The sequence below is a fragment of the Ochotona princeps genome, chromosome 7 (genome assembly GCF_030435755.1).
Source record: "Ochotona princeps isolate mOchPri1 chromosome 7, mOchPri1.hap1, whole genome shotgun sequence".
Lineage (NCBI taxonomy): Eukaryota > Metazoa > Chordata > Mammalia > Lagomorpha > Ochotonidae > Ochotona > Ochotona princeps.
The window spans coordinates 34,077,716-34,100,685 of NC_080838.1; the positions used below are offsets into that span (position 1 = coordinate 34,077,716).

At 39.4% G+C, this 22,970-nt stretch overlaps 1 protein-coding gene across 3 annotated transcripts in view; it reads left to right on the plus strand.

The window, feature by feature from the left end:
• The window catches only part of EGF (epidermal growth factor), a 70,069-nt gene that overhangs the window by 8,671 nt on the left and 38,428 nt on the right, over positions 1 to 22,970 (plus strand). For 2 of the 3 annotated variants that reach the window (XM_058666926.1, XM_058666927.1), the window contains exons 2-8: positions 3,125 to 3,324; positions 5,834 to 6,015; positions 6,434 to 6,661; positions 7,399 to 7,601; positions 16,660 to 16,785; positions 17,726 to 17,848; positions 22,223 to 22,345. In XM_058666926.1, the coding sequence (XP_058522909.1) occupies positions 3,125 to 3,324; positions 5,834 to 6,015; positions 6,434 to 6,661; positions 7,399 to 7,601; positions 16,660 to 16,785; positions 17,726 to 17,848; positions 22,223 to 22,345 (1,185 nt within the window). Of the gene's footprint in view, positions 1 to 3,124; positions 3,325 to 5,833; positions 6,016 to 6,433; positions 6,662 to 7,398; positions 7,602 to 16,659; positions 16,786 to 17,725; positions 17,849 to 22,222; positions 22,346 to 22,970 lie in introns of those variants that run through there. The other variant, XM_058666928.1, reaches the window with a different exon arrangement.

A 22,970-nucleotide genomic window follows, 5' to 3' on the forward strand; every position in this document is an offset into this window, starting at 1 on the left:
GAGTGGTGCAGAGTAATGCCTATTTTTCTAAGCCTAATTCTCAAAAGTGTCTCATTTTGTTTCAAATCATACTGTGTACCATTTCTACAGATACTCGGTCCAGGCTTTGGTTTGTATAACATAATTCTGAGGGTTTATGAAAAAGAAAACTGTGTTTTGTGAGCATAGAAATTAGAATCAGCTACTCAGGTAGAATGGCTACAGTAATGACTTGACACAGAGACCCAGGCAAGGAAGACCTTCAAAGAATAGTACTTTGGGAAAGCTAAACACTCAGTTTCAGGTCATGAAGTATTAGAAAATAGTAACATATGGGCCCGGCGGCGTGGCCTAGCGGCTAAAGTCTTTGCCTTGAACGTCCCGGGATCCCATATGGGCGCCGGTTCTAATCCCGGAAGCTCCACTTCCCATCCAGCTCCCTGCTTGTGGCCTGGGAAAGCAGTCGAGGATGGCCCAATGCCTTGGGACCCTGCACCCGCGTGGGAGACCCGGAAGAGGTTCCTGGTTCCCGGCATCGGATCGGCGCGCACCGGCCCGTTGCGGCTCACTTGGGGAGTGAATCATTGGATGGAAGATCTTCCTCTCTGTCTCTCCTCCTCTCTGTATATCCGGCTTTCCAATAACAATAAAATCTTTAAAAAAAAAAAAAAGAAAATAGTAACATACATTGGACACATTTATTCCTTTTATAAATAATGAATGACATCTGTATTAATGAACACTCCTGGCAGCCAGTCTTTAAGTCTATAGTAATCTGACACATGTTTCAGGAGCTATGCAATAGGAGAGATCCTGTGACGTGTTCAGCTGGTCTCTGAGCTGGGACTGAAAAACAAGCCCTCTGGCTCTCTGTCCAGGGCCCTTTCTCTTTAATCCAAGGTATCTGTGTAACTCTATAACCAGAGGTCAATGGTGCATGGGCTGTGCCATGTGTTCGTACAGGGAGGCTTGTGTGTTGCAAAGATGGAGAGCGATTTGCGCTATTTCTCTTGGACATTTACGTCTAGGTCTATAAGTTCTCATGCTCTTGTGGTTCTCCCAATCTTTTGCATCTCTATCCCTATGAATCCTCTTAAGGAAATACAAGTTTTTCTGCTTATTCCTTAAGAAAACAAACATCTTGGGATTTCAAATTTAAAGTTAAAGCAAAGTGGAGTAAATCCAGGTAGAAATATGGAAGTGTTACGATTCTCCTTTCATATCCTATTTGCTTCAGTGACTTGAGAGGAGCTGGGGCTGAGTCACTTCGGAGCTTGCAAGCCAAGTTGAGCATGGAGTCATCTAGAAATTAATGCTCAGGCTTCTATGGATGGAAACAAGTTCCCAAGAAAAAACTGGTTACTATAAGCCCGAGGGGACACTTCACCATCACCTTGAGCAGTGTGGAATCACTGGTCCAGGGTTAGGATGCTGAGCAAGTCCTGTAAGAACCAGGACATCTAGTGAGATCCACCATGCAGATTTAGCATATAAAAATGCAATCATACTCAGTTAAATTTAAATTCCAAGTAAACAGAGGATAATTTTCACTGCTTGTACTACGCATATATAGGTTGGATATTCATTAAGCAAAAATGTCCGAGATCAGAAGCATTTTGTATTTTGGGATATTTGTGTACACTTAATGAGATATCTCGGGCTTGGAACCCAAGTATAAGCATGAAATTCATGTATATTTCATAGACATTTTACACATGTATCCTGAAGGTAGTGTTGTGCCAAAGTTTTAGTATGCATAAGCTTTCTTTTCTCAAGAAAATCTTTCAAGATTTATTTTTATTGGAAAGGCAGATCATGTTTATGGAGAGAAGAAGAGACAGAGAGAAAGATCTAGTACACTCTCCAAATGGTTGTAGGAGCCAAAGCTGAGCTGATCTGAAGCCATGAGCCAGGAGCTTCTTCTGAGTCTCCCATGCAGGTACAGGGTTCCAGTGCTTTGGACCATTTTTGGCTGCTTTCCCAGACTGCATTCAAGGAGCTGGATGGGAAATGAAGCAGCCAGTACATGAACTGGCACCTATATGGGATGCTGGTAGTTGCAAAATGAGGATAGAGCCGTTGATCCATTGCACTGGGTCCCTCAAAAATTTTTTTGAGAGGTAGAGAGAAAAAAAGAAAGTGAGCCCTCCCAGCTGCTGATTCTCTTCCCAAATGACCACAAGTGGCTGAGGGCAGAAGTAGACCTGGAGATAGAACTGAATTCAGGTCTTCCACTTGAATAGTAGGAATCTGACTACTTGAAGCATCACTCGCTGCCTCCTAGGATCTGCATTGGAAAAAGTTGAAGTTAGGAATCAGAGCTGGGACTTGAACCAGGCATTTCAATATAAGATGCTTTTGTCTTAACCACTGGGCCAAATACCCACACCTTAGTGTTGCCTAGTGAGTGTTGACTATAACTATCACCTTGGGTCAGGTGTAGAATTTTCCACTTGCACATCAGGAAGACACACAAAAACTTTGGACTGTGGCACACTTTGAATTTTTGGTTTTTGAATTACAGAGGCTTAATCTGGATACACAATTCAAATGTAACTGGGGTTCTTGTATTTCATGTGACAATGCTTAACCAAGGAAAAATATTTCAGAACTTACAGAGGGCAGCATTTGCACTTTTTGTTTTTTCTCTTGAGACAGTTCTCTGTCTTGTCTTCACCATCTTCTATGCCATCACACTGAAGGTTGTAGTCATAGGTTAGGAGAGAGGAGGACAGGGTCCATCTTCAAATTGATCACATTTGTGTTTCATTTCCAATTTGATCAGTTAAAGTCTACATTCATGTGGCCTCTTAATAGAGTTTCATAGAGGGTTTCTTTTGAAATAGTAAAAGGCATTTTATAGATGAGAGTAAAGAAACCAACTTTCTCTTCAAATAGTTCATTTTCCACAAATTAGCAATGCTAATTTCTAATATTTAGTTTGTGGAGGAGACACTTTAAAAAATAATTGTTAGATCTCCAGGAGCTCTTTATTTTACAGAAATTTTTACTTAAAATTTAAAAATCAGAAATTAAATATTAATTCTGGTGTTGGTTGTCAGGGAGAAAAATTTAATCCAAATCAGATAAAGTATCACAGAAATACCATAGAAAATAATCAGCTTCTTTTTTTGTCCCCACTCAGGTTCTGTACCCTTTTTAATTTTCTCGCATGGAAATAGCATCTTTAGGATTGACCCAGAAGGAACAAATCATGAGCAATTGGTGGTGGATGCTGGTGTCTCAATCATTATGGATTTTCACTACAAAGAGAAAAGAATCTATTGGGTGGATCCAGAAAGACAACTTTTGCAAAGAGCTTTTATGAATGGCTCAATGCAAGAGGTAAGGTACCATGACTCACAGAGTTTGAGAAGTGTTTGCATACACTCACAGGATATAGTGCATTCTTATTGTATAGTAAATGAAGACAACAATATGATTTAAATGTGTCTGGCCAATGTAGATTTTTCTGTAATCTGCAGTTATAGAACTATATGATTAAATAAGCTCATTGATTGATATTTAGAAATCTCCTGAAAAAGAGAATAAGGACATGAATATAATTTTGAACATATCCACGTTTATTAAGTCAGACTGCTATTTTGTGGTTATAACAGATTATTGGCATGATATGTTCTGTCCCAGTAGTTCTTAGTTGGAAACGAGTTTGCCTTGCAGGGGATATCTGGCAATATCTGAAAAAACAATTTTGGCTGTCAGAGCTGGGCAAGGTTGGAGGAGGGAAATGCCACTGGTCTCTAGTGAGTGGAGGCCAGGGGTACCACCAAGCACCCTTCAATCCTTGGGGAAGCTGCTTGGCACAGACTTGACTGGTGTGAGCTGCCAATTGTGCTGAAGCTAGGAGCACCTGCTTTATCCCGAGTTATCTGTCATGGGTTTCAGCACCTAACACTGAGGGAGAAAGTTGTTTTTCTGTTTAATCTCAACGTGTTTACACTCTGTTAATAAAAATTAAGAAAGAAAAAAAACCCAAATGGCAGATTTAAGTATTGTAAGTACATACAAAGGATCCTTCATCTTTCTTTTTTTATTTAACAGAATCCTTCAACCCACACCAGAAGGAGTGTCCTTGCATTTCTTTGGTTACAGATTAGAGAGCACGTGACTAGAGAAACTTTAAGCATTTCTTCCCAACAACAAAGTGCTCATTGTTTTGTTTTGTTTTTCAAAACTTTTTTCCTTCCATAAAGCTCCAGTTTGCTAATTTATCTCATTCCATTTCTAACACTTTCTAATCTCACTTCTAACAAAGGAGGCCCTCATTCTCCAGCCATCTGGTAGACAGTTCAAAATTTTTGAGTTTAAGAATCTGTCACAGAACAAGAAAAAATGTCAGCCGGTTGTGAACTTGTGTTAGTCGTATGAAAGGACAGGCCTAATGTCCTAATGGCTGCCTAATGACAGCCACTCTTGTATTGACGGCCTCCCATCAGGATCCAGGTTCATGACTTCACTGTGAAAAAGGATTCCTGAGAGAACCAGAGAACAGTGGGTAATAGCAGCAAGCATCTAACTGGGAGAGGAAAAGTACACACTTCACCAACTGTGACCTCACTCTGAGAGCACACAGTCTGGCTCTGAACTGTTAATTTCATGTGGATTGTTTAATGAGAGACAGTACATTCTAACAAAGGGCAAAATAGTCATGGACTTTCTGAAAAGTTGATAAAGATTTCCCAGAATCTAGCTACTGTTCCTTTTCATACTTTATGGTCTAACGATTCTTGTCATGGTTGATGGCAGGTTGATTACAATGAGCCTATAATGAGCTATTGGTGAATGTAGGGCAGATGCGTGTAGCCCTCTATACTGGTATGAACCTGTTCCAGGCTAGGGGTCTGTTTAGCTTTAGGCAGAGCTAAACAGAGAAACCAAACCTATATGCTGTAGGACTTGAACCAATGGGAGCTGCACGCCAAGTGACTCAACTGTTTCCTCCAATTCTCGATTTCACTTTGGAATGAAGTATTATTTATAAAGAATGACAATTAAAATATAATTTTCCTGTATAGGCAATTATAGATATAAAAATGGGTAAAGTAATTTGTGTAAATTACTTCGTACAATGTAGAACTAGAATTGGCTCATGAGACTTGCAATCTCCAAATTCCATGAAGTCCAAAGAGTAGCTGGAATTCCAGAAAGTGGGAATATTTACACCATGGAAATCTCCAGTTGTATAAATCAGGGCTTCTATTTATCTTGCACTCTCCAACCCCCAAGAAGACTGATTTTCCTGTTCATTGTTAGAGTTAGGAATTAAGAGAAGCTTTGTTTAGTTGTTTCTGTCATGAGACAGTGAGGAATAGAACTCAAGGAGCAGAAAGATAAACCTTGGAACACTTGTTATAGCATGCGGACATCATGGGCAGTAGAATGAGAGGGGCCTGAGAGATTCGTCGACTTCATAACACCTTGCTCAAATTTCAAAGGAGTCTTGCCAGAAGTTGGCAAAATTTGAGCATGAGTTCAGAGGAGCCAGAAAATTCAATTAGGAAAGGAAATTGAATAGACAATCCTGAATGTAGCATTGAAATTTACTGTTACTTTAGGTGAACTTATCAATATTTTATAGTGAATTCTTTAATTTCAACAGTGTCTATAGGAATTGCCAGCATTATAAAAATCCTGTGCCAAGAAATATCCATGTGAGGGGAATTTATTTTGCTAGAGCAAAATACACGTTATCTGTGACCATTTTATCATTTAAACAAGCTGGGGATATGTAGAAATGACAAGCACTTAAAATAATAGATTAATTGTACATACTAATACATTCTTACTATGAATGGGGAAATGCTAATAATAATTCTGAAATCTGATTTTACAGAAAGTGTGCAATATAGAGAAAAATGTTTCTGGAATGGCAATAAATTGGATAAATGAAGAAATTATTTGGTTAAATCAACAGGAAGGAATCATTACAGTAACAGATATGAAAGGAAACTATTCCTACGTTCTTTTAAGCGCCTTAAAATATCCTGCACATATAGCAGTTGATCCAGTAGAAAGGTAAATTCTGTTTTCAGACACTGAAATATATTTCAACATCTAATTACAACTTGCAGAATCATAACATTTTGAACTCAAAAGGGACCTTCCTATTGAGTGCAAGGTCCTCTTTTAGAGGGCTTCTTCGCCAGCATTTGCAGCAAGGAAGTAGCCTGGATTGGGTTCAAGTCAGGCTCACTTTACAAACACTACTTAACTAGCATGGCTTTCTGCTATAGAACCATGCCTCTTCTACCTGAAGTCATATGGCATTTCCTTAAAATAGCAATACATACCTGTTGAATTGAATTTTCATTCAAAGTAGCCAAGCTCATCTCTGGTACAAGTTAGGAGCTGCTGAACACTGAACAAGCTGGCTGTTTAAGTGATTAATGGTGGTACATTCAGTTATGGGTTCGTGGAATGTGTTTGTCTTTAGGTTTATATTTTGGTCTTCAGAAATGCCTGGCAGCCTTCACAGAGCCGACCTCAATGGTGTTAAAGTGAAGACTCTTTTGGAAATGCCACAGAAAATACCTGCTGCGTCCTTGGATGTGTTTGATCGGCGGCTCTTTTGGATTGGGTTCAGCACAGAAGCAAGCAGTTCTAGAATCTGCTCTTGTGATTATGACGGGGGCTCTGTCCGCTGCAGCAGACCCCAAGCACAGTAAGTTTTGCTCTAGGTGTCAAATAAAGCAGTCATCGTTTCAAGTTAGTGTGGTGAACTAATTTTACTTTTGGTAGGTGAATTGGTAGAGTAGTTTGAAATAGAGATGTCGAGTCCAAGAAGACTGGAATTCAAATTCCAGATTTATTCTTCACTAGATACGTGACTCTGTATGGTTTCCATAACTTTTCTTAGGCTCAGTTTTCTTTAATGTGGGGGTGGTAAGAGTGGGTTTTTGTTGTTGTCACGGTTGTTACTATGAAGATTAAATAAATGCAAAAGAAAATAATAGATTTGGGCATAGAGTAACTTCCCACATGGCAGTCAAAGTTAATGTGTTTGGAATGATTATCACACATTTTGTGATGTTCCCATGTTTTATATAATTGTGTAGCACACTGGCAGTTGGCAGACAGACTTGTGCAGAGAGGCCCAAATGTGGAACTGATATAACTGGGTTCCATTCCTACTCTATTCCTATTTTCTTCTCCGTATTCATCACTTTTGTGGTGGCTGCTAAGAGAAGATGAGACAATGGGACTGGAACTAGAACTGACATCTAATTAGTTCAGATTATGATGAAATTATTAATAAAATTTTCTAGACTTAAATGATAAATTATTGCAAAGGTAGGTGATTAACAGTCAGCCAAGAAATTGAAATAGCATGAAACATTAACAAGTCAGGGTACAAGTGCTTTGCCATGTAATGGATTTTTCCCGCTGTTTGTTTTTTAGGCACAATTTGTTTGCAATGACCCTTTTTGGTGACCGTATCTTCTATTCAACATGGGAAAAGAGGACAATTTGGATAGCCAACAAGCACACTGGGAAGGATATGGTTAAAATTAACCTCAACACATCATTTGTGCCACCAGGTGCACTGAAAGTAGTACATCCGCTTGTACAGCCCAAGGCAATGGACGATGCCTGGGAGCCTGGTGAGTCACCTTGACCTCCCATAGGGCCTGGCACATACTCCTCACCCTGCTGCTTGCTCCATCCAGGCACGGGATATACAGTAAAACAATTGTTTTTCCTCAGCTGTTGTAAATTCTTAGTTAGAACCTGGCAGCAAGAAAAATAAGTGAAAAGTCAGTAGAAATATATTAACATGTGTTTCACATAGACATGGCAGACACTGTGAAATGAATGGCTCTTAAAGAAGTGACTTTGAATTCCAGCTCAGAAAGCATGTTTAAGAAATAATGTTGCATTTTTAGATAAGTGACAGAGGAAGGAAAATAATTCGACCCTCTGATGGTAGCAACTTAGGAGAGGACAAAAAAGATGGCAAATATAGGCTTGTTAGCTGAGTTTGGTAATGTGGATTCCTCTAGAATAATCTCTAGGCCTTGGAATCTAAAAATTGATGTCGGTGGTTAGCATTTGTTCTCCATGTTTAGGAGGGGAGAGGGGATGCCTTCTATGTTTGTAAAGTGCTATTTTACTGTGGGCTAACGTCGGTTGCCCTTGACTGCCCCTTAGTTATCTGCAGTTCGACAATCCTTATCTTACAGTAGCATTTTCTCATCTCTGATGTTTCCTACTGCCTTACTTTTAATTTCAAATATTCCGTGAAATCTACCCATTCTACCTCCTAAGTGTATCTCAGCTATCTACCTTTTTCCTCCACTTCCATGTCCCAAACATCCAGCATTTCTTGTCTGGTCTGCTATAACAGCCACTAACTGATGTTTTTTCTGTTTTCCTTTCTTGTCTCTAAATACTGAAACTGATCTATTCATTTTTCTGCTTAGGATATATTCCAAGCCTTCTTGCAGATGTACAACAATGCAACTCCTTCTTGCCTTTAACCTTTTTCTCCTCTGTTGGCCCAGATATATCTTCAAGCTCTAAGATTAAATGTCATGCCCTCAGAGAGTCCTACCCTGATAAGTCAAAATAGACCGACCATTTTATCTCCTATTCTTTTTTTTTTAAAAATTTTTTTCTTTTTATTGTATTGTTGTTGACAATCTTTACATAGTTAATTACAGTTAAAGGAAAAAGAAGAAAAAAAAAGAAAAAAAGAAAAAAAAGGTTCAGGGGATAGGAAAGTGGGTAATGCCATTATGTCCATATTGTTTCCATCATGCATCTGAGGTAAAGGGACCCCACCCAGTTTCCCGCCCACCCCAAGTCCCGGATGTGGGGCATGCTCTGAGATATGTGCCCAAGTGGTTTTAATAGTTCTCCAGTTATGAATCGCTGCCAGTTTCGCTCGATGAGGTGGTCCACTGATTGACATGGTCCATCATAAAGTCTCCGTTTGCCCCATAATTTGCTGCCAACATATAGCTGAGATGAATGACTGTCCCGTTCTGTCTTCTGTCTTTTCTTGGTTAGAGTTCTGAGTCCAGCAGTTCGATTGGGGAGATCTCCAAAGATACTTTGAGGTATTCCCAGATTAGTTTTTTGTATGTTCTAGCAAGCACAGGGCCCGGCACAGTCCATCACCCCGATCAGCTGGTGGTTGCAATTGCTGGGTTGGTTCTGTTTTCAGTCCCGAGTTGCACTGGAACCAATGGGTGTTGCAGTCCAGTCTGGTTCGGCCCTTACATCAACCAGTGGGAGCTGCAGCCTAGTCGGGGCGACCCACAATAACCCCCACCAAGCCCGCCCCCTACCCTGGTTTGCCAGTATGTGTAGCAGAAGACCAGTCTGTCCCCCATCCCATTTGGCTCTGGTACTTGTCAATGGGTATTAAAGCTTAGTTCTATCTAATCAACTCAACCATCCAGCCCTCACAGATGTTGTTGAGTGCCTCTCTATCTAGCCATCCCAGCCCCCGTCCTAGTTTTCATGCCCTCCCACGGGAATAGTGATCCAGGAAGGGGGAACCCACTTTTCCCTCCCAGGTCTCTCTGTCCCGGTTTATGCACTCTTTAGGTGGTCCTGTGATTTGACTCGACAGAATTAGTCCCCAGTGCCAGCTTCTGCCAGCTGATGCTGCGGCCCTGATCTAGTCCACATGCAGCACACAGGTGTTATAGCCTTGCTTAGTCGGGTCTGTCTCTATCCCAGCCAACACTCTCCAGTGGGAGTAGCTGACCGGCGAGGGGACCAGCCCCTTAATCCTTTAAACTTATCTCCTACTCTTGTCTCATGCATCCTTCATTTAACCCCTCACAAATTCAGTCGCATATCAATTCCATCCAATTTGATTCTCTTTCTTACTTGAATATAAGTGCTATACAAATGGAAATCATGTTTACTTTTTAATTCCCAAATGTATATAAGTGGCTATTTGTAAATAAATAAATTTTAGGTTAAACATACTGTTAAAAGATAACTAAATCTAGCTATAGTTTCTAATTTCTATTGCCACAGTAATTATTCTCAGAAACCTTTAACATATAATTATTTGAACTAGAAATTTGCTAGGCTTTTAAATATTTTTATAATTGCTAAGTTGCTCAAGGCGGCTTAGATACAACATAAAGATGCTACATTAACATATCACCCTTATAGAAATATTTCATTTCAAAAAGGAAATTGTTTCCTCTACATCCTTCCTGTTAGATACCATTCAGAATTGCTAACTGTGTGGAAAATGTTTTGGATGACAGTTCCCTGTCATAAGTAGTGCATAAACATCTTCATGCTTGCCCGGGACACAGTTCCTGAAGAGTACTGTGGTGACAGAACAGGATAGGCTTGAGATTGTGCAAAGGAAGCTGGAATTCAGGGGGACTCCAGGGTTTTCTTTCTTATATCCTTGGGCATGAAGCTCACAATGACAATGCCTTTCCTCTGATTGCTTTGAAAACCTCGATAGAAACTGTAATTTAACTTTGTAATAGCTATGTTTTCCATGCAAGTGAATACAATCTGCAAATAATTTTTTAAAATCCCATGGATGAAGCATTTGTTGGTACAAGCTATTCTTAGAATTCAGAAGAGTTCCATGGATGAAACATTTGATGGTGCACGTTATTAAATTGCTTTTGAATTTACAAAGCAAGAGTTGTGAAAAACTTATAGTTAACTATGAGTTGTGGCACTATATCACATAGTGGCAATGCTATAAATCAAATGGTGAATAGAGTTCGCACAGAAGGGCTGTGGACTATTTTGACTTATACGGACTGCAAATTCAACTCATGTCTAGAGAGGTGATGACTCACTGTGCCAAAGAGAGCTAAATAAGCAAGTCCCTTTGTCTCAGCAGTGACAGTTAAGACTGCCATCATTAGCATCACCTCTCACATTTGTAAGTAGCCCCATAGTTTCCAGTGTTTTCATTGACATTTTATTACGGGTTCAATACAATAATATTGTGGGACAAGGAAGGAAGGAAGGAAAAAATATACTCCTTCTCTAGTTGAGAAATCTAAACAGAGTGTCTTTTCCAGGATTACATAGCTAGTTCGGGCTGGATTTGGGGGGGGGGGTGGGATTCCTGTTTAGCATTCTTTCTACCACAAACACTTTCTTTCTTTGGAATACTTCACTGTGACTCGACCTCTTTGATATGGAGTTCCAATCAGATAGCTGAGAGCAAGCATTTCAGAAGAAAATCCCTGGTGACTTATTAAGCAGAAACACCATAGTTTGAGTAGTCACTGTCAACTACAAAGCCACAGTTCAACCTGCGATTTAGCAGACAATTGGTCTTGCAGATTGGCTTCACATATACTCCTAGGATGGACTTCACATACACACCGTGTGCAATAAGCGTTTGGTTTCATGAGCACTGTAAATTTGGGCATCATTCATCAGTGCTTCAGAGAGCAGGGATTCTGCACTTGAGATGTGGGGGGCTGTGAAACTCTTTACTTGATAATAATTACAAGTATACAGTTCTAACAACTAAGGAAATGGTGGATCATTTTCATCAGGCTTTCAGTGTGTCTGATGGCTTTCAAATTTAAAGTCACATGTCTCTAGAAGGTGGTCAGGACCCTATGGATATTATGTGTGTGGTTGCTGCCTCTCTGGAGAGGCGAACACTGGCACTTGGGATTAAGAGGCATTTAATATAAAGCTATGTTGATAACTGAGAGAACTCATGTCATCTGGTTGATATTGCTTTTGTTATAACACACAAACCTTTATACCAATAAGAATTTCTTTATACTTACTTTTCTTGGCAAAGCATCTCAGCTATTTTTTTCTTGAAGTGTATTCTACAAAATTCAAATTCTATGGAAATTTATGATGCTGTTCTTGGGGGGAAAACCTTTGAAGTGACCTAGAAGACCCAGACTCAGTCAAGTTTAACTGGTTGTTTGCTTCTCAAGTGGGAGTTCTCAGAATCAGTGGAATGGTATATGTAATGTTTCCCCTTGGGGCTGACTACTACCAATTGGCCTTCCCTGGTTTATTTCCTACATACTTCTCACATGACCCTTGCACCTGTTATTTCTAGCCTTGGTCTCCTTTTTGATTTCTAGGATCCAAAAAGTGTCCTAGGATATTCAACAAGAAACAGAATCTGAGACATAGTGAGTGCTGGGCTACAAAGATCTACTGCAGGAGCCCCCAAGGGCTCTCCCTGCCTCTTTAACTATGCTGCATGGAATGTAAGCCTTAACAAATGAAACCTCAATCATGTTATTACCTGGTGAAAACCCACTGACCACTCTCAACTGGCAATCCTCAAAGTTCAGTCTTTCACCTGGTTCATAGACCCCCTGCTCCTTTCTCAGCATCATCCTTCATCTCTATTTCCCAGTCTCTGCCAGCAAGTTCAGGAAGGCTGTTTCTCCTCTTGTCACTAGCTGTTACTGCTCGGCCACTGGGATGCAGCCCCAATGCTTCTTCACCAGTTCCACTGTGAGCCTGCATTCGCCGTCCCAGTTCTGTGTTCTCAGAAAGCAGCACCAATCATGTGGCCTTTATCCTGCTTTGCCAAAATTGTCTGTATTCCTAAATGTCAAGGTCTCAGGAAGACAGAAGATACCACTTTTCATTGTGTTTTCAATGCCTAAAGGACTTTCATAAGCAAGAACTGAAAAAATAGAAGAAATTATCCTTTGCCACTCTTTTCTGAATAATTCTGTAAGAAGCAATCTTCAGGGTCCTGTACTATAGTCTAGTGTCTAAAATCCTCGCCTTGCACGCACTGGGATCCCATGTGGGCATTGGTTCTAATTTTTTCTGGTGGTCCCATTTCCCATCCAGCTCCTTGCTAGTGGCCTGGGAAAGCAGTAGAGGACAGCCCAATGCCTTGGGACCCTACATCTTCATGGGGACCCAGAAGAAGCTCCTGGTCCTGGCTTCGAATCAGCTCAGCTCTAGCCATTACAGCCACTTGGGGAGTGAACCAGCGGATGGAAGATCTTCCTCTCTTTCTCTCCTCCTCTCTATATCTGACTTTGCAATAAAAATAAATAAATCTTTTTTTTAAAAAAGAAGCAATCTTCAAAAATTTATTCTAAGGATATATTGCCTTCCTGACTGATAGAAAGAGCCATGGTTCTTGTGTGCAGAGTTAGTTCCTCTGAGCTTTTCCTATACCACTTCATTTTCAGAACAACCCCATGGATTAAGTATGATTATTAGCATCATTTTATGTCATTAATAAATGAAATTAAGAGGTGTCATTGTGGGTGCTCAAGGTGGAAACTGGAATTTGAATCTAGGAAGTGATACCATGCTTGCCCTCTAACTCTGCTTTCACTACAATCTATCATTTCATGTCTTTGACTTGCTTTGTTGGAAGAAAAACCTATAATATGGCCTATCTTTGTATATCCATGGCTACTTGCTGATTAAAATGCTTCAGCTTTCACAGATTTTGGGGATAAAACATTATTTGTTTCTCTTCAATTTCAAAAATTGAACTTCTAGTCACTCCTCCTGACAGCTATACAATTATCACAATCTCTCTCTCACACATTATTGTTAATGACACTACTTGAAGCCCAACCTCTGTGCATTTTACAGTTTACTGTTTGTTGCTGGCATGCCTACCGTAAAACCTTGGTTTATTTGGAAAACTTTAGGAAAGAATCATCCTAAAGATGAATGCTTTTCTTTCTTAGAATTCTTCACTACCGGTTAAAGCACGCAAAGTTCTGTTATTGCCATAGAAATTTTTGTAATCTGTGGATTACCGTATTGTCTTGGTGATATCTGCAATTACTGCCATCTTCTTAGTGACTCAAGTCATTTGTATGAGGGTGCCTACCGTTGGATGAGCATAGGACTAATTTGGTAAAGTGGGGCTTTTGGTCCAGGTTTGCCCTGACACCAAAAGGCTGTAATTTGAAATGCCTTTTAGATTATTTGGGATTTCTTCTTCTTCTTTTCCTTGTCATTTTCCTTGCCCTCCCTTTTCCTCTTCTCCTTCTGACTCCTTGTGTCTTCTCTGTGGCTGGCAGCCCTAATACCTTGTTGGTCTCTGCAGTGTGGCTAGGGAGCCTGTGTTTAGTTTAGTTTTCTACTTTTAAAGACTTGTTTATTTTTATTGGATTTTTATCTGTATATCTGCCTTTCCAATGAAAATAAATAAATCTTAAAAAAGAACACTAAAATGTAGCTGTTTTTCATACATATATCATAAAACCCACAGTTATAAATATAATACATAGATGTAAATACATTCATATGTGTATATATATATATATTTATATGAGACTTCTTCAAAAAGTTCATAGGAAGTGAAATTCAATGATGTTTATTCTGCTAAAAACTCCAAACTCACTTTCCACATGTATGCATGTGTATTTCCGCACATACAAGTAAATGCACACACAAAGAGTTACAAGTGGTGGTGAAGATGTGGGGTCAGGGCTCAGGACCCATTCTCCTCCTTATTACCTAAGTATTTTTTGATAAGGTACTTTTTTCTAATCTATGAAATTTATGATGCTTGTTTTTATTAATAGCACAGGTGCTTGTTATGGAAATTAAATGGGAGAATGTAGACACCTGATAAAGTGGTATTCAAATGCTTTATGTGCTAAATACTGGAGATATCAAAAATTTTGTGACAAGTGAATAGGAGAGAGTGTTTGTTTCTTTGTTTTTGGCTTTGTTGATGACGGGAGTCTTGCGCAGAATTAGAGGCTGGAAAAAACAACGTGATCAGTTGGGAGAAAGTTAAACAGCAAATCCCAAGCACGCTGTTTGAGAACTAGGCCAGGGTAAAAGCTGTAACAGACTTCCTTGGCTATACTGAAGCTTACCAGTGCCTGGTGTGCGCAGTAGGCAAATGATTGGAGGGGCAGTTGGCAGTGCACATTCAACTCCCTGATTAGGAGCTTTAATTGATCTCACAGGGCATTAAGCTGAGCTGAGACCTGTGTTATCTGAGGTCAGCAGCAGCATTTGGGGCTGCTAAAGAACAGCAGAAGGTTAAGGAGATTAAACAAATACATAACCCACACTCTGCTGTGTGATCCCTTCCTAAAACAGCCTTTTAAACTGGTTAGTCTCTGAATTCAGGTCACATCAGCAGCTCAGCCATGTAAAGAACAGCAATTACTTGCCTCCTGTCTGCTCCTCAGTGAACTCATGTATATCATTAACATTTTTGCTGTACCACTCAGCGACCAGTGGCAGGAGCACTAGGCTGGCACCACCTGACAAGCTGAACACCGTCTCTGTGGTCTTCCACAGATTTAAGGTGAAATGAAATATTCAGCATGCAGGTGAAAGGATCAGAGGTTTGGGGGCCTGTGTTGCACACTCTGTACACTTGTGTTCTGAAAGGCGGTATGGTATACTCAGGGGCTAGAGGGACCCCAAATGTGAACAGAACACATGCCTTATCTTTGGAAGATTATCAGACATTGGGGGAAAGATGTACATATGGCAATGTGATGGTGATAATAGGCATGATGACAGAAACACCTGTAAGTCCAGGTAGAGATAGGAGAAAGGTATAGGAAAAACTAATACTGGATTGAATGTGAGAATGGAGCACTTATGTGTGGAGTACTCAGGATACCTAGACACTAGCTGCTTTCCTCTTCTGCCATTTGGATTGTTCACTACTTTATTATAAACAATAACTAAGGCTGGGAATTTTGGAGGAATAAAGTTAGAGGAATTTACCACAAAGGCTGAATTCTGTCTAGAGCAATCAATTTTAAAGGCACTATCTCAGGAACTATCTACTTCAACAGTTTTATTTCACAGATTAAGACATGAATGTCAACGACACAAAGTGATCTGTTATAGAAGGAAGAACCAAAATATAAATCTGTTTTTCTGATTCATAATCCAGTAATTATCCGGTCTTTAAAAAAAATCAAAAGTGGGTACATTTTATCTCCAACAAATTTACATGTTTCTAATTTTAGTCACCCTACTTTTATAAAAATTTTGGCCATTTTATTTTTTCTTTGGTTTAATTAAAATTTCTATAGTCTTAAAAGTATTTTTAGTAATTAATTTTATTACAAAAGTAGAGTGCCAGAGAGAGACAAAGAGAACGCTCCCTCCACTAACCCACTGTGTATATATACTCACAACAACCAGAGATTAGCTGTTGATGCCCTCTCTGAAAAACAAACGCATTGAGGTGATCAACCATCGTTTAGTCAGCTTGACTAGTTCAATCCAATCACCCACTTCACGGATCGCATTTTGTATTTACTCTGGGAGATTTTAATGCAATAAACTTAAAAATTGGGAATAAAGCACAGAGCAACGGTATTTAAGTCTAAAAGGTGTTCTTTAAAGAAAGACTGTAAAAACATAGTATCAAATAGATCTGGACTACAAATATTACTTATTTTGAGGCTTGAAGCTTTAAAAATTTCCTTTTCACAATCCACAATATCTTTTTGGAAAAGAAAAAGAAAAACAGGATGAAAAAATTAGCAAATTGAGCTTTTTATCTGCAGCCTGGGGGCATGCCATCTCCAAGAGGCTAGGATGCCCTAATCTGAGAGCTGCTTGGGCAGAAATAACGATTAGAGACTCCACCGGCCGCGGACGCTGGGGATCCCAACTAGAGCCGCGTGACGGAGCCCACTTCTCAACAACGGAGACAGAGGCCTGACCACCCGTACAAACACACCTCTGCTCCTTCTCCTGCAGAACAGAAACTCTGCAACCCCAGGAAGGAAAAATGCTCCGACAGCGTGTGCGTTGCAGACCCCAAGTCCGGCCAGTGCGCATGTGCTGAGGGCTACACTTTAAGCCGAGACCGGAAGTCCTGCGAAGGTCAGGGGCGCGGGGCGGGGCGGGGCAGGGCAGGGAGGAACTTCGATTTCAGGGTTCGCGGCTCCCCTAAACTCGCGGGAAAGCAGTTTCAAGTCCAACCCGAGCTCACTCCAAAAAGGCTCGCTTGAGCGCGCTCTCTCAGTCTCTCTGTTTCTCTGTGTCGTATAAAGCTTTTAGAATACTTTCTGATTTTCTTTATGTCTTGTGTGGGAGGATCAAGCTCTCGAGAACTGAAAAAGATGGGAAAGGTGTGGTTCTCTCTGTCTGTAGGGGCGTGGCGCCAGAGCTAATCTTCACCTCTCCGAAAAGTAGAAGGGAACTCTCATAGGTTGTCCCTGAAAGGGATAGGGGCCCTTCTAGTTACCTTAAAGCACCCAGGAGAAATACTGTGTTGTTTCACCCGCAAGGCGCAGCAGTTGACTCCTGAGAAGAATTCAATGGCTACAGTAGTTAGTTGACTGAGATAAAGGTGAAACTAACATACACCTGTTAATTACGGTCTCCTGCTCACTTGGGCCCAGTAACAGATGTCATGGTTCTTAGAAACAAAAGCAGAAAGGCTGCTGGGAGAGCTTCCCACATTTCCAGGAAGGCCTCCTCCTGCAAGCAGGAAGTGTTGCAAGTGGGCGAGGAACTTTCCAGAGTCTCTAACTTAAATAGAATGCTGTATCCTTTGGAGAGAAATAATACCACTCTCCCCACAATACCCCACCCCAGCCAAGGTCACTTTAGTGTGGAAATATATTTGAAAATGTAAACTATGACAGAAAAGATTTGCATCAGCATTAAGCTGACTTCTGTCACCCTTTGCTACAAATACTATCAGCCTTTCATTGATTGGTTGCAATGTGGAGTAGTAGGAGATATCCTACTCTGTACTGATATTTAATATAAGCTTGTATGTTTAAAAAATCGGTGTTTTGTTGCTGTTGTGGTACAGATGTAAACGAATGTGCCTTTTGGAACCATGGCTGTTCTCTGGGATGTGAAAACATCCTTGGATCCTATTACTGCACATGCCCGGTAGGATTTGTCCTGCTTCCGGATGGGAAACGGTGTCATGGTAAGTCACAGCAGCTAGTATTTACTGCATCATTGTCCATAATGTTTCCATAGTAATCTGGGTCAGTGCTCATCCATCAGCAGTGAGCATCAGAATTATCCTGGAATTTTATAGTGCTGTGTTTTTAAAAACAAGGATGACTGGAACAATCCGATGATATCACAAAGGATTGGGAAACAGAGAGATTTGCTTTCCTGTGTCTTTAACATGTTATCTTGTATTTCATTGGTCATCTCCAAAAGATGAGTATGTGGAAAATAATCCTGATGTGCTTTTATATCTAAAAAAATTAATAAATTCTCCATTCTGATAAATAATATTCAGTCAATTTTCAGGTTTAAGTACAATATCGTTATCATATTTAAAAATCAACTATAATTCCTTAGCTTTCTAATCAGCTTTCTAATCAGTTTCCAAAATTCTCCTGTTATCTCAAAGCTTTCTTTAAAAACTTTGGGATTTGCATGACGAGACATTCAGACAAGCTTTGTGTTTTATGTAGCCTGATACATCTCTCTTTGACTGTAGGGATTGGCTCCTTTCTTTCATCCATTTTTTCTCAACTCATTTGCTAATCACACCTTTGTGATGTCTCTGTTTTCTGAAGACGTTTGTTAGATCGGCAGGCTGATCAAGTTCAGGTTTGACATTCTGGGAGGAACCGTTCAGTGAAATGTCTGTACTTGATGAAGATACACATGAGGTGCAGTTCTTTCTTTGTCACAATTAACTAATACGTTCACACATCCATTGTACAATTCCCCAGAAGTCTTTCAATGGATGTTTATAGCAGTCATTTACTAGATCCATTAAGAGCTTCATAGAGAGAAATTCTAGTTGTGCTATTTCTTTTTGATTGCTAATTAGAATGTCTTTATAAGGAGAGCTTTCACTGACTAGTTGTCTCAAGATATAGGGATCTTCAAACAATTCACAGAAAAGGTACACCATGAAAAAATTATGTGGAATTTTTGGCACCAAAATAAATCTACCTTATAATTTTCATTTACCATAAGTGTTTTGAAGTACCTTCATGCAGTTCTTTTTTTTAACATAATAAGTATTAGTTTATTAAAGTGAAAAATAAATTCATGCATTAATGGATGAATTAATAGATGAGTTATATAATGTGTGCATAATTAATATATTTATATATTATATATTTATATATATTATATATATTAAATATAAATATATATATAACCAAATAGTGTATATATATATATATATATACACTATTTGGTTATATAATTGTTTTGTGATACAGTTCCTTAGGCTCTGGGACTTCCCATTCCCCTCCCCAAGTCCCTTTCACCCATTGATTTCCCCTCTAGTATTACAATGGGTGTTCTTCCAGTCTTAAGTCCATCATTCCACTGTTGAAGTGTTTCCTGACATTGTATGCATGGACAATGTCTTAAAGTCCAGCATCTATTGTTAGGATTTTTTCAACTATTTCACTGGGAGTTCATCTTTATTCTGGATGCAGAGAGACATACTGCACTATGTCTCCACATTTAGACTTATCAGTCTCCGCTATGCTTCTATTATACATCCCCTTAAACACAGAGCCAGAAAACACAGTTTACAAAAGGGAGAAAAACAGAAAATTTTCATCAACATGAAGTTAAGCAACATGCTACAGAATTGCCAATGCACCGCTAATGTGATGAAAAGAAAATCAAAAGCCTTCTGGTAGAAATCGATGCTACTGCACAACCCAGGCGGTGTTGAAGAAATTACAATACAAACAAGAACATCATTGCCCATGAGATGTAGCAGAAACAGTACCGAAAGGGATTTTTACAACCTCAGGTGCTAACAAGCATTCAAAGTTTCTTATGGATGATCAATTTACTGAGAAAAATACAAGTGACTGGAAAGTGCAAAAAGATAAAATTCACAGCAAAAAATAATTAGATTTGGCACCAAAAAAACTTTTAAATTGAAACAAGAAAGAGCCGTTTCCTAGAGATGAAAAAACAACCCCTCAGCCATATTAGCAATAAGCCTTTATGTAATTCTTATAATAAAGGCCAAATAAGCATTATATTTTTTTCTTTATTTACTTACATATAGCAAATGGCTTAGTATGTGAATACTTTCCTAAGGTGGCCAGTTAGTAGTATTTAAAATTAGGTATTTGAGGGCATAGTGTAGAAGACTAGTGGCTGAAGTCCTTGCATGTATTGGGATCCCATATGGGCGCTGGTTCTAATCCCGGCAGCCCCGCTTCCCTTCTAGCTCCCTTCTTGTGGCCTGGGAAAGCAGTCGAGGACGGCCCAAAGCCTTGGGACCCTGAACCCACGTGGGAGACCTGGGAGAAGCTCCTGGCTCTTGGCTTCAAATTGGCTCAGTTCTGGCCATTTCAGCCACTTGTGGAATGAATCAGTGAATGAAAGATCTTCCTTGAACTTATCTGAACAATAAGATGCTGGACTCTATGCTTGGTATACACTTGCAATGAAGGAATCTCAACTGAACTTGAACTGTGGTTATGCAACAAGGTGGAGGAATCCACCACGGGGGGAGGGTTTAGGGAGGGGTGGGGAGAAATCCCAGTACCTATGAAACTGTGTCACATAATACAATGTAATTAATAAATAAATTTTAAAAAATAAAAAAATAAAAAATAAATAAAGATCTTCCTCTGTCTCTCCTCCTCTCGGTGTATCTGACTTTCCAATTTAAAGAAAAAAGCAAATAAACATTTTTAAAAATTATTTTAAAATTAGGCATTTTTGACTAAATGGATTTAAAAAATGTAAAAAATTCTTTGACACACTGCATTTATTCCAACTCACAAGCAGATCATATCTTCCTTGGCTAGTGGGAGCCTTCTCAAGGGAGTGCCTGACCCCAGCAGTCTTTGATACTTCCCATGGATGTATTATATAGACTCATCTCACACATTTCATGTTCTAGAGCTAATGTCTAGACCTAACATTTCTTGAGGAGCACAGATTCTTATGAATGAGAAATTGCATTTAGAGACTACAGTCTTACTACCAGTTAGTTCCCGGGCCTTTTGGAGCTTTAAAGCTTAAAATGTATGTACAAAAAAAGTTAAAAAGTTAGAAATTTATAAATATACCAATTCAAATTTAGAAAAGCATTTTCAAATACCTTCTAATGTATTTCTTATCAAATATACTAACATGGCTAAGTATAAGTGAATGTTTCAGATTGTGTGTATTATCTGGGTTTGTTTCAGAAATGATGGAGAACAACTCTGTCATCTATGCCTGTGACACCAGGCATATGGAAATGGATGAATACGAATAGATTTCTTGGGAATTCTCCAGTAGCTGTGCCTGTCTGTGAAACTTGGCCTTCTCTTGATACTACATGATTTGCCTATTGGCAAATATACTGAAGTGTAGGGCGTTATTGTGTCATAGGGTCCATTATGTTTCAGACATTTCACACATAATCTCACGTGATTCTCAAAAGTTATAAAACCTGTATGGTACATATTTTATATTGAAATCTTTGAATTACTTTGAATGTATTTTGATACATGATACAGGATAGGGATTTAGATGCCCTGACCCAAAATCACCACTCAATTGTTCTCCAACACTTATTGAATGATCTTTCATATGTACAGTATTTTAAAAGTACATTCTTACACATACTTCATTATTTTCTAGATTTAACTTTACTCTGTCCTATTAACCTATTTTTGTACCTATTCCCAGCTATCTATTGATTGCACTTGTATCAAACATTGATACCTGTTAAGAGCCTCTTATTTTATCTTCCTAAATATAAACAAACCCACAAAATCACTCTAGTTTTCAATCATTTGATCAAGCTCCGTTTAAAATATATTGAAATTTCAATGACTAACAATTTAAAAAATCACAAGTAGAGTGATTTTTCAAAAATCAGAGGTTTAGTTTTTTGATTTTTTCTTTATTTTGTGACTATGACTACAGCTTTTCATAATCTTTTTTTAGTTTTATTTTTATTTGAAAGGCAAATCTTAAGAGAGATGGAGAGACAGAGAGATCTTTTATCTGTGATTTTACCTCTCAAATGGCCACAATGGCCAGAGCTAAGCTGACCAGAAGCCTTGAGCTTCTTCTGAATGTCCCAGTTGGGTCCAGCTGCCCAAGTACTTAGACCATCCTCCACTGCTTTCCCAGGCCATGTGCAGGGAACTGGATGGGAAAGTGAAGCAGCCAGAACTAGAACCCTTGCCCTTAGCAGATGCTAGCACCTTGCAGTGGAAGATTAGCTTTTCTGCCACCAGGCTGGCCCCAGCAGTTAGTCATATTAAGCTTAAGGTAACATTTTTGTATTTGAAACTAATTAATTTCCACAATCCTAACCCAACACTAATTCCACTTTGTTCTTTATACAAATTAGAACTAGTTTCCTGTCCTAGTAATGCCTCTGAGTGCAGCCATGGTTGTGTGCTGACATCAGACGGTCCCCTTTGTTTCTGTCCTGAAGGCTCCGTGCTCGAGAAAGATGGAAAAACATGTAGTGGTGAGTTTATTTAGCTTTTCTTTATATTTCCCAAGTCATAGTTAACATTTGATCTTATTGTCAAAGGAGAATCAACTTTCTAAAATTACACACTGAAACATGTTTAAGTAAAGGATTAGTACACAGATTTAAATGGAGGGTTTTTTTTTTTTTTGGAGCGCATAGTGCAATGGTTATGAGCAAGGACTCTCAAGTTAAATGGCCTTGTAATAGCTTTATCCGTTAATAGCAGTGTGACTGGGGACTGATTATTTATTCTCTCTCAGCCTTGTTTCTTCATCAGTAGAGGTCTGATAATTGCCAACTGGATTAAGTAAGATGACAGATGCCGAGTGCTTGGCCTCTTGCTTACGCCTAAAACGTTCCTGTCTTCCTTGATTTCCATGGAGACTTCACCATGTAGTGACCTGGGAGTGACTTTTTCCTTAAAAAAAGAAAAGATTAATTATTTTTTTAAGATAGCGGCTCCTATCCCCTGGTTCACTCTCCAAATGACCACAGTGGTTTGGACTTTAGGCAGGAGCTGTAACCAGGAGCTGGGAAGGCAGGCTAATTCTCCCACCTAGGTGACAAGGATCCAGGAAGTGGAGGCCTTCCCACTGTCTCTGGGCATCTGCCTTGGTAG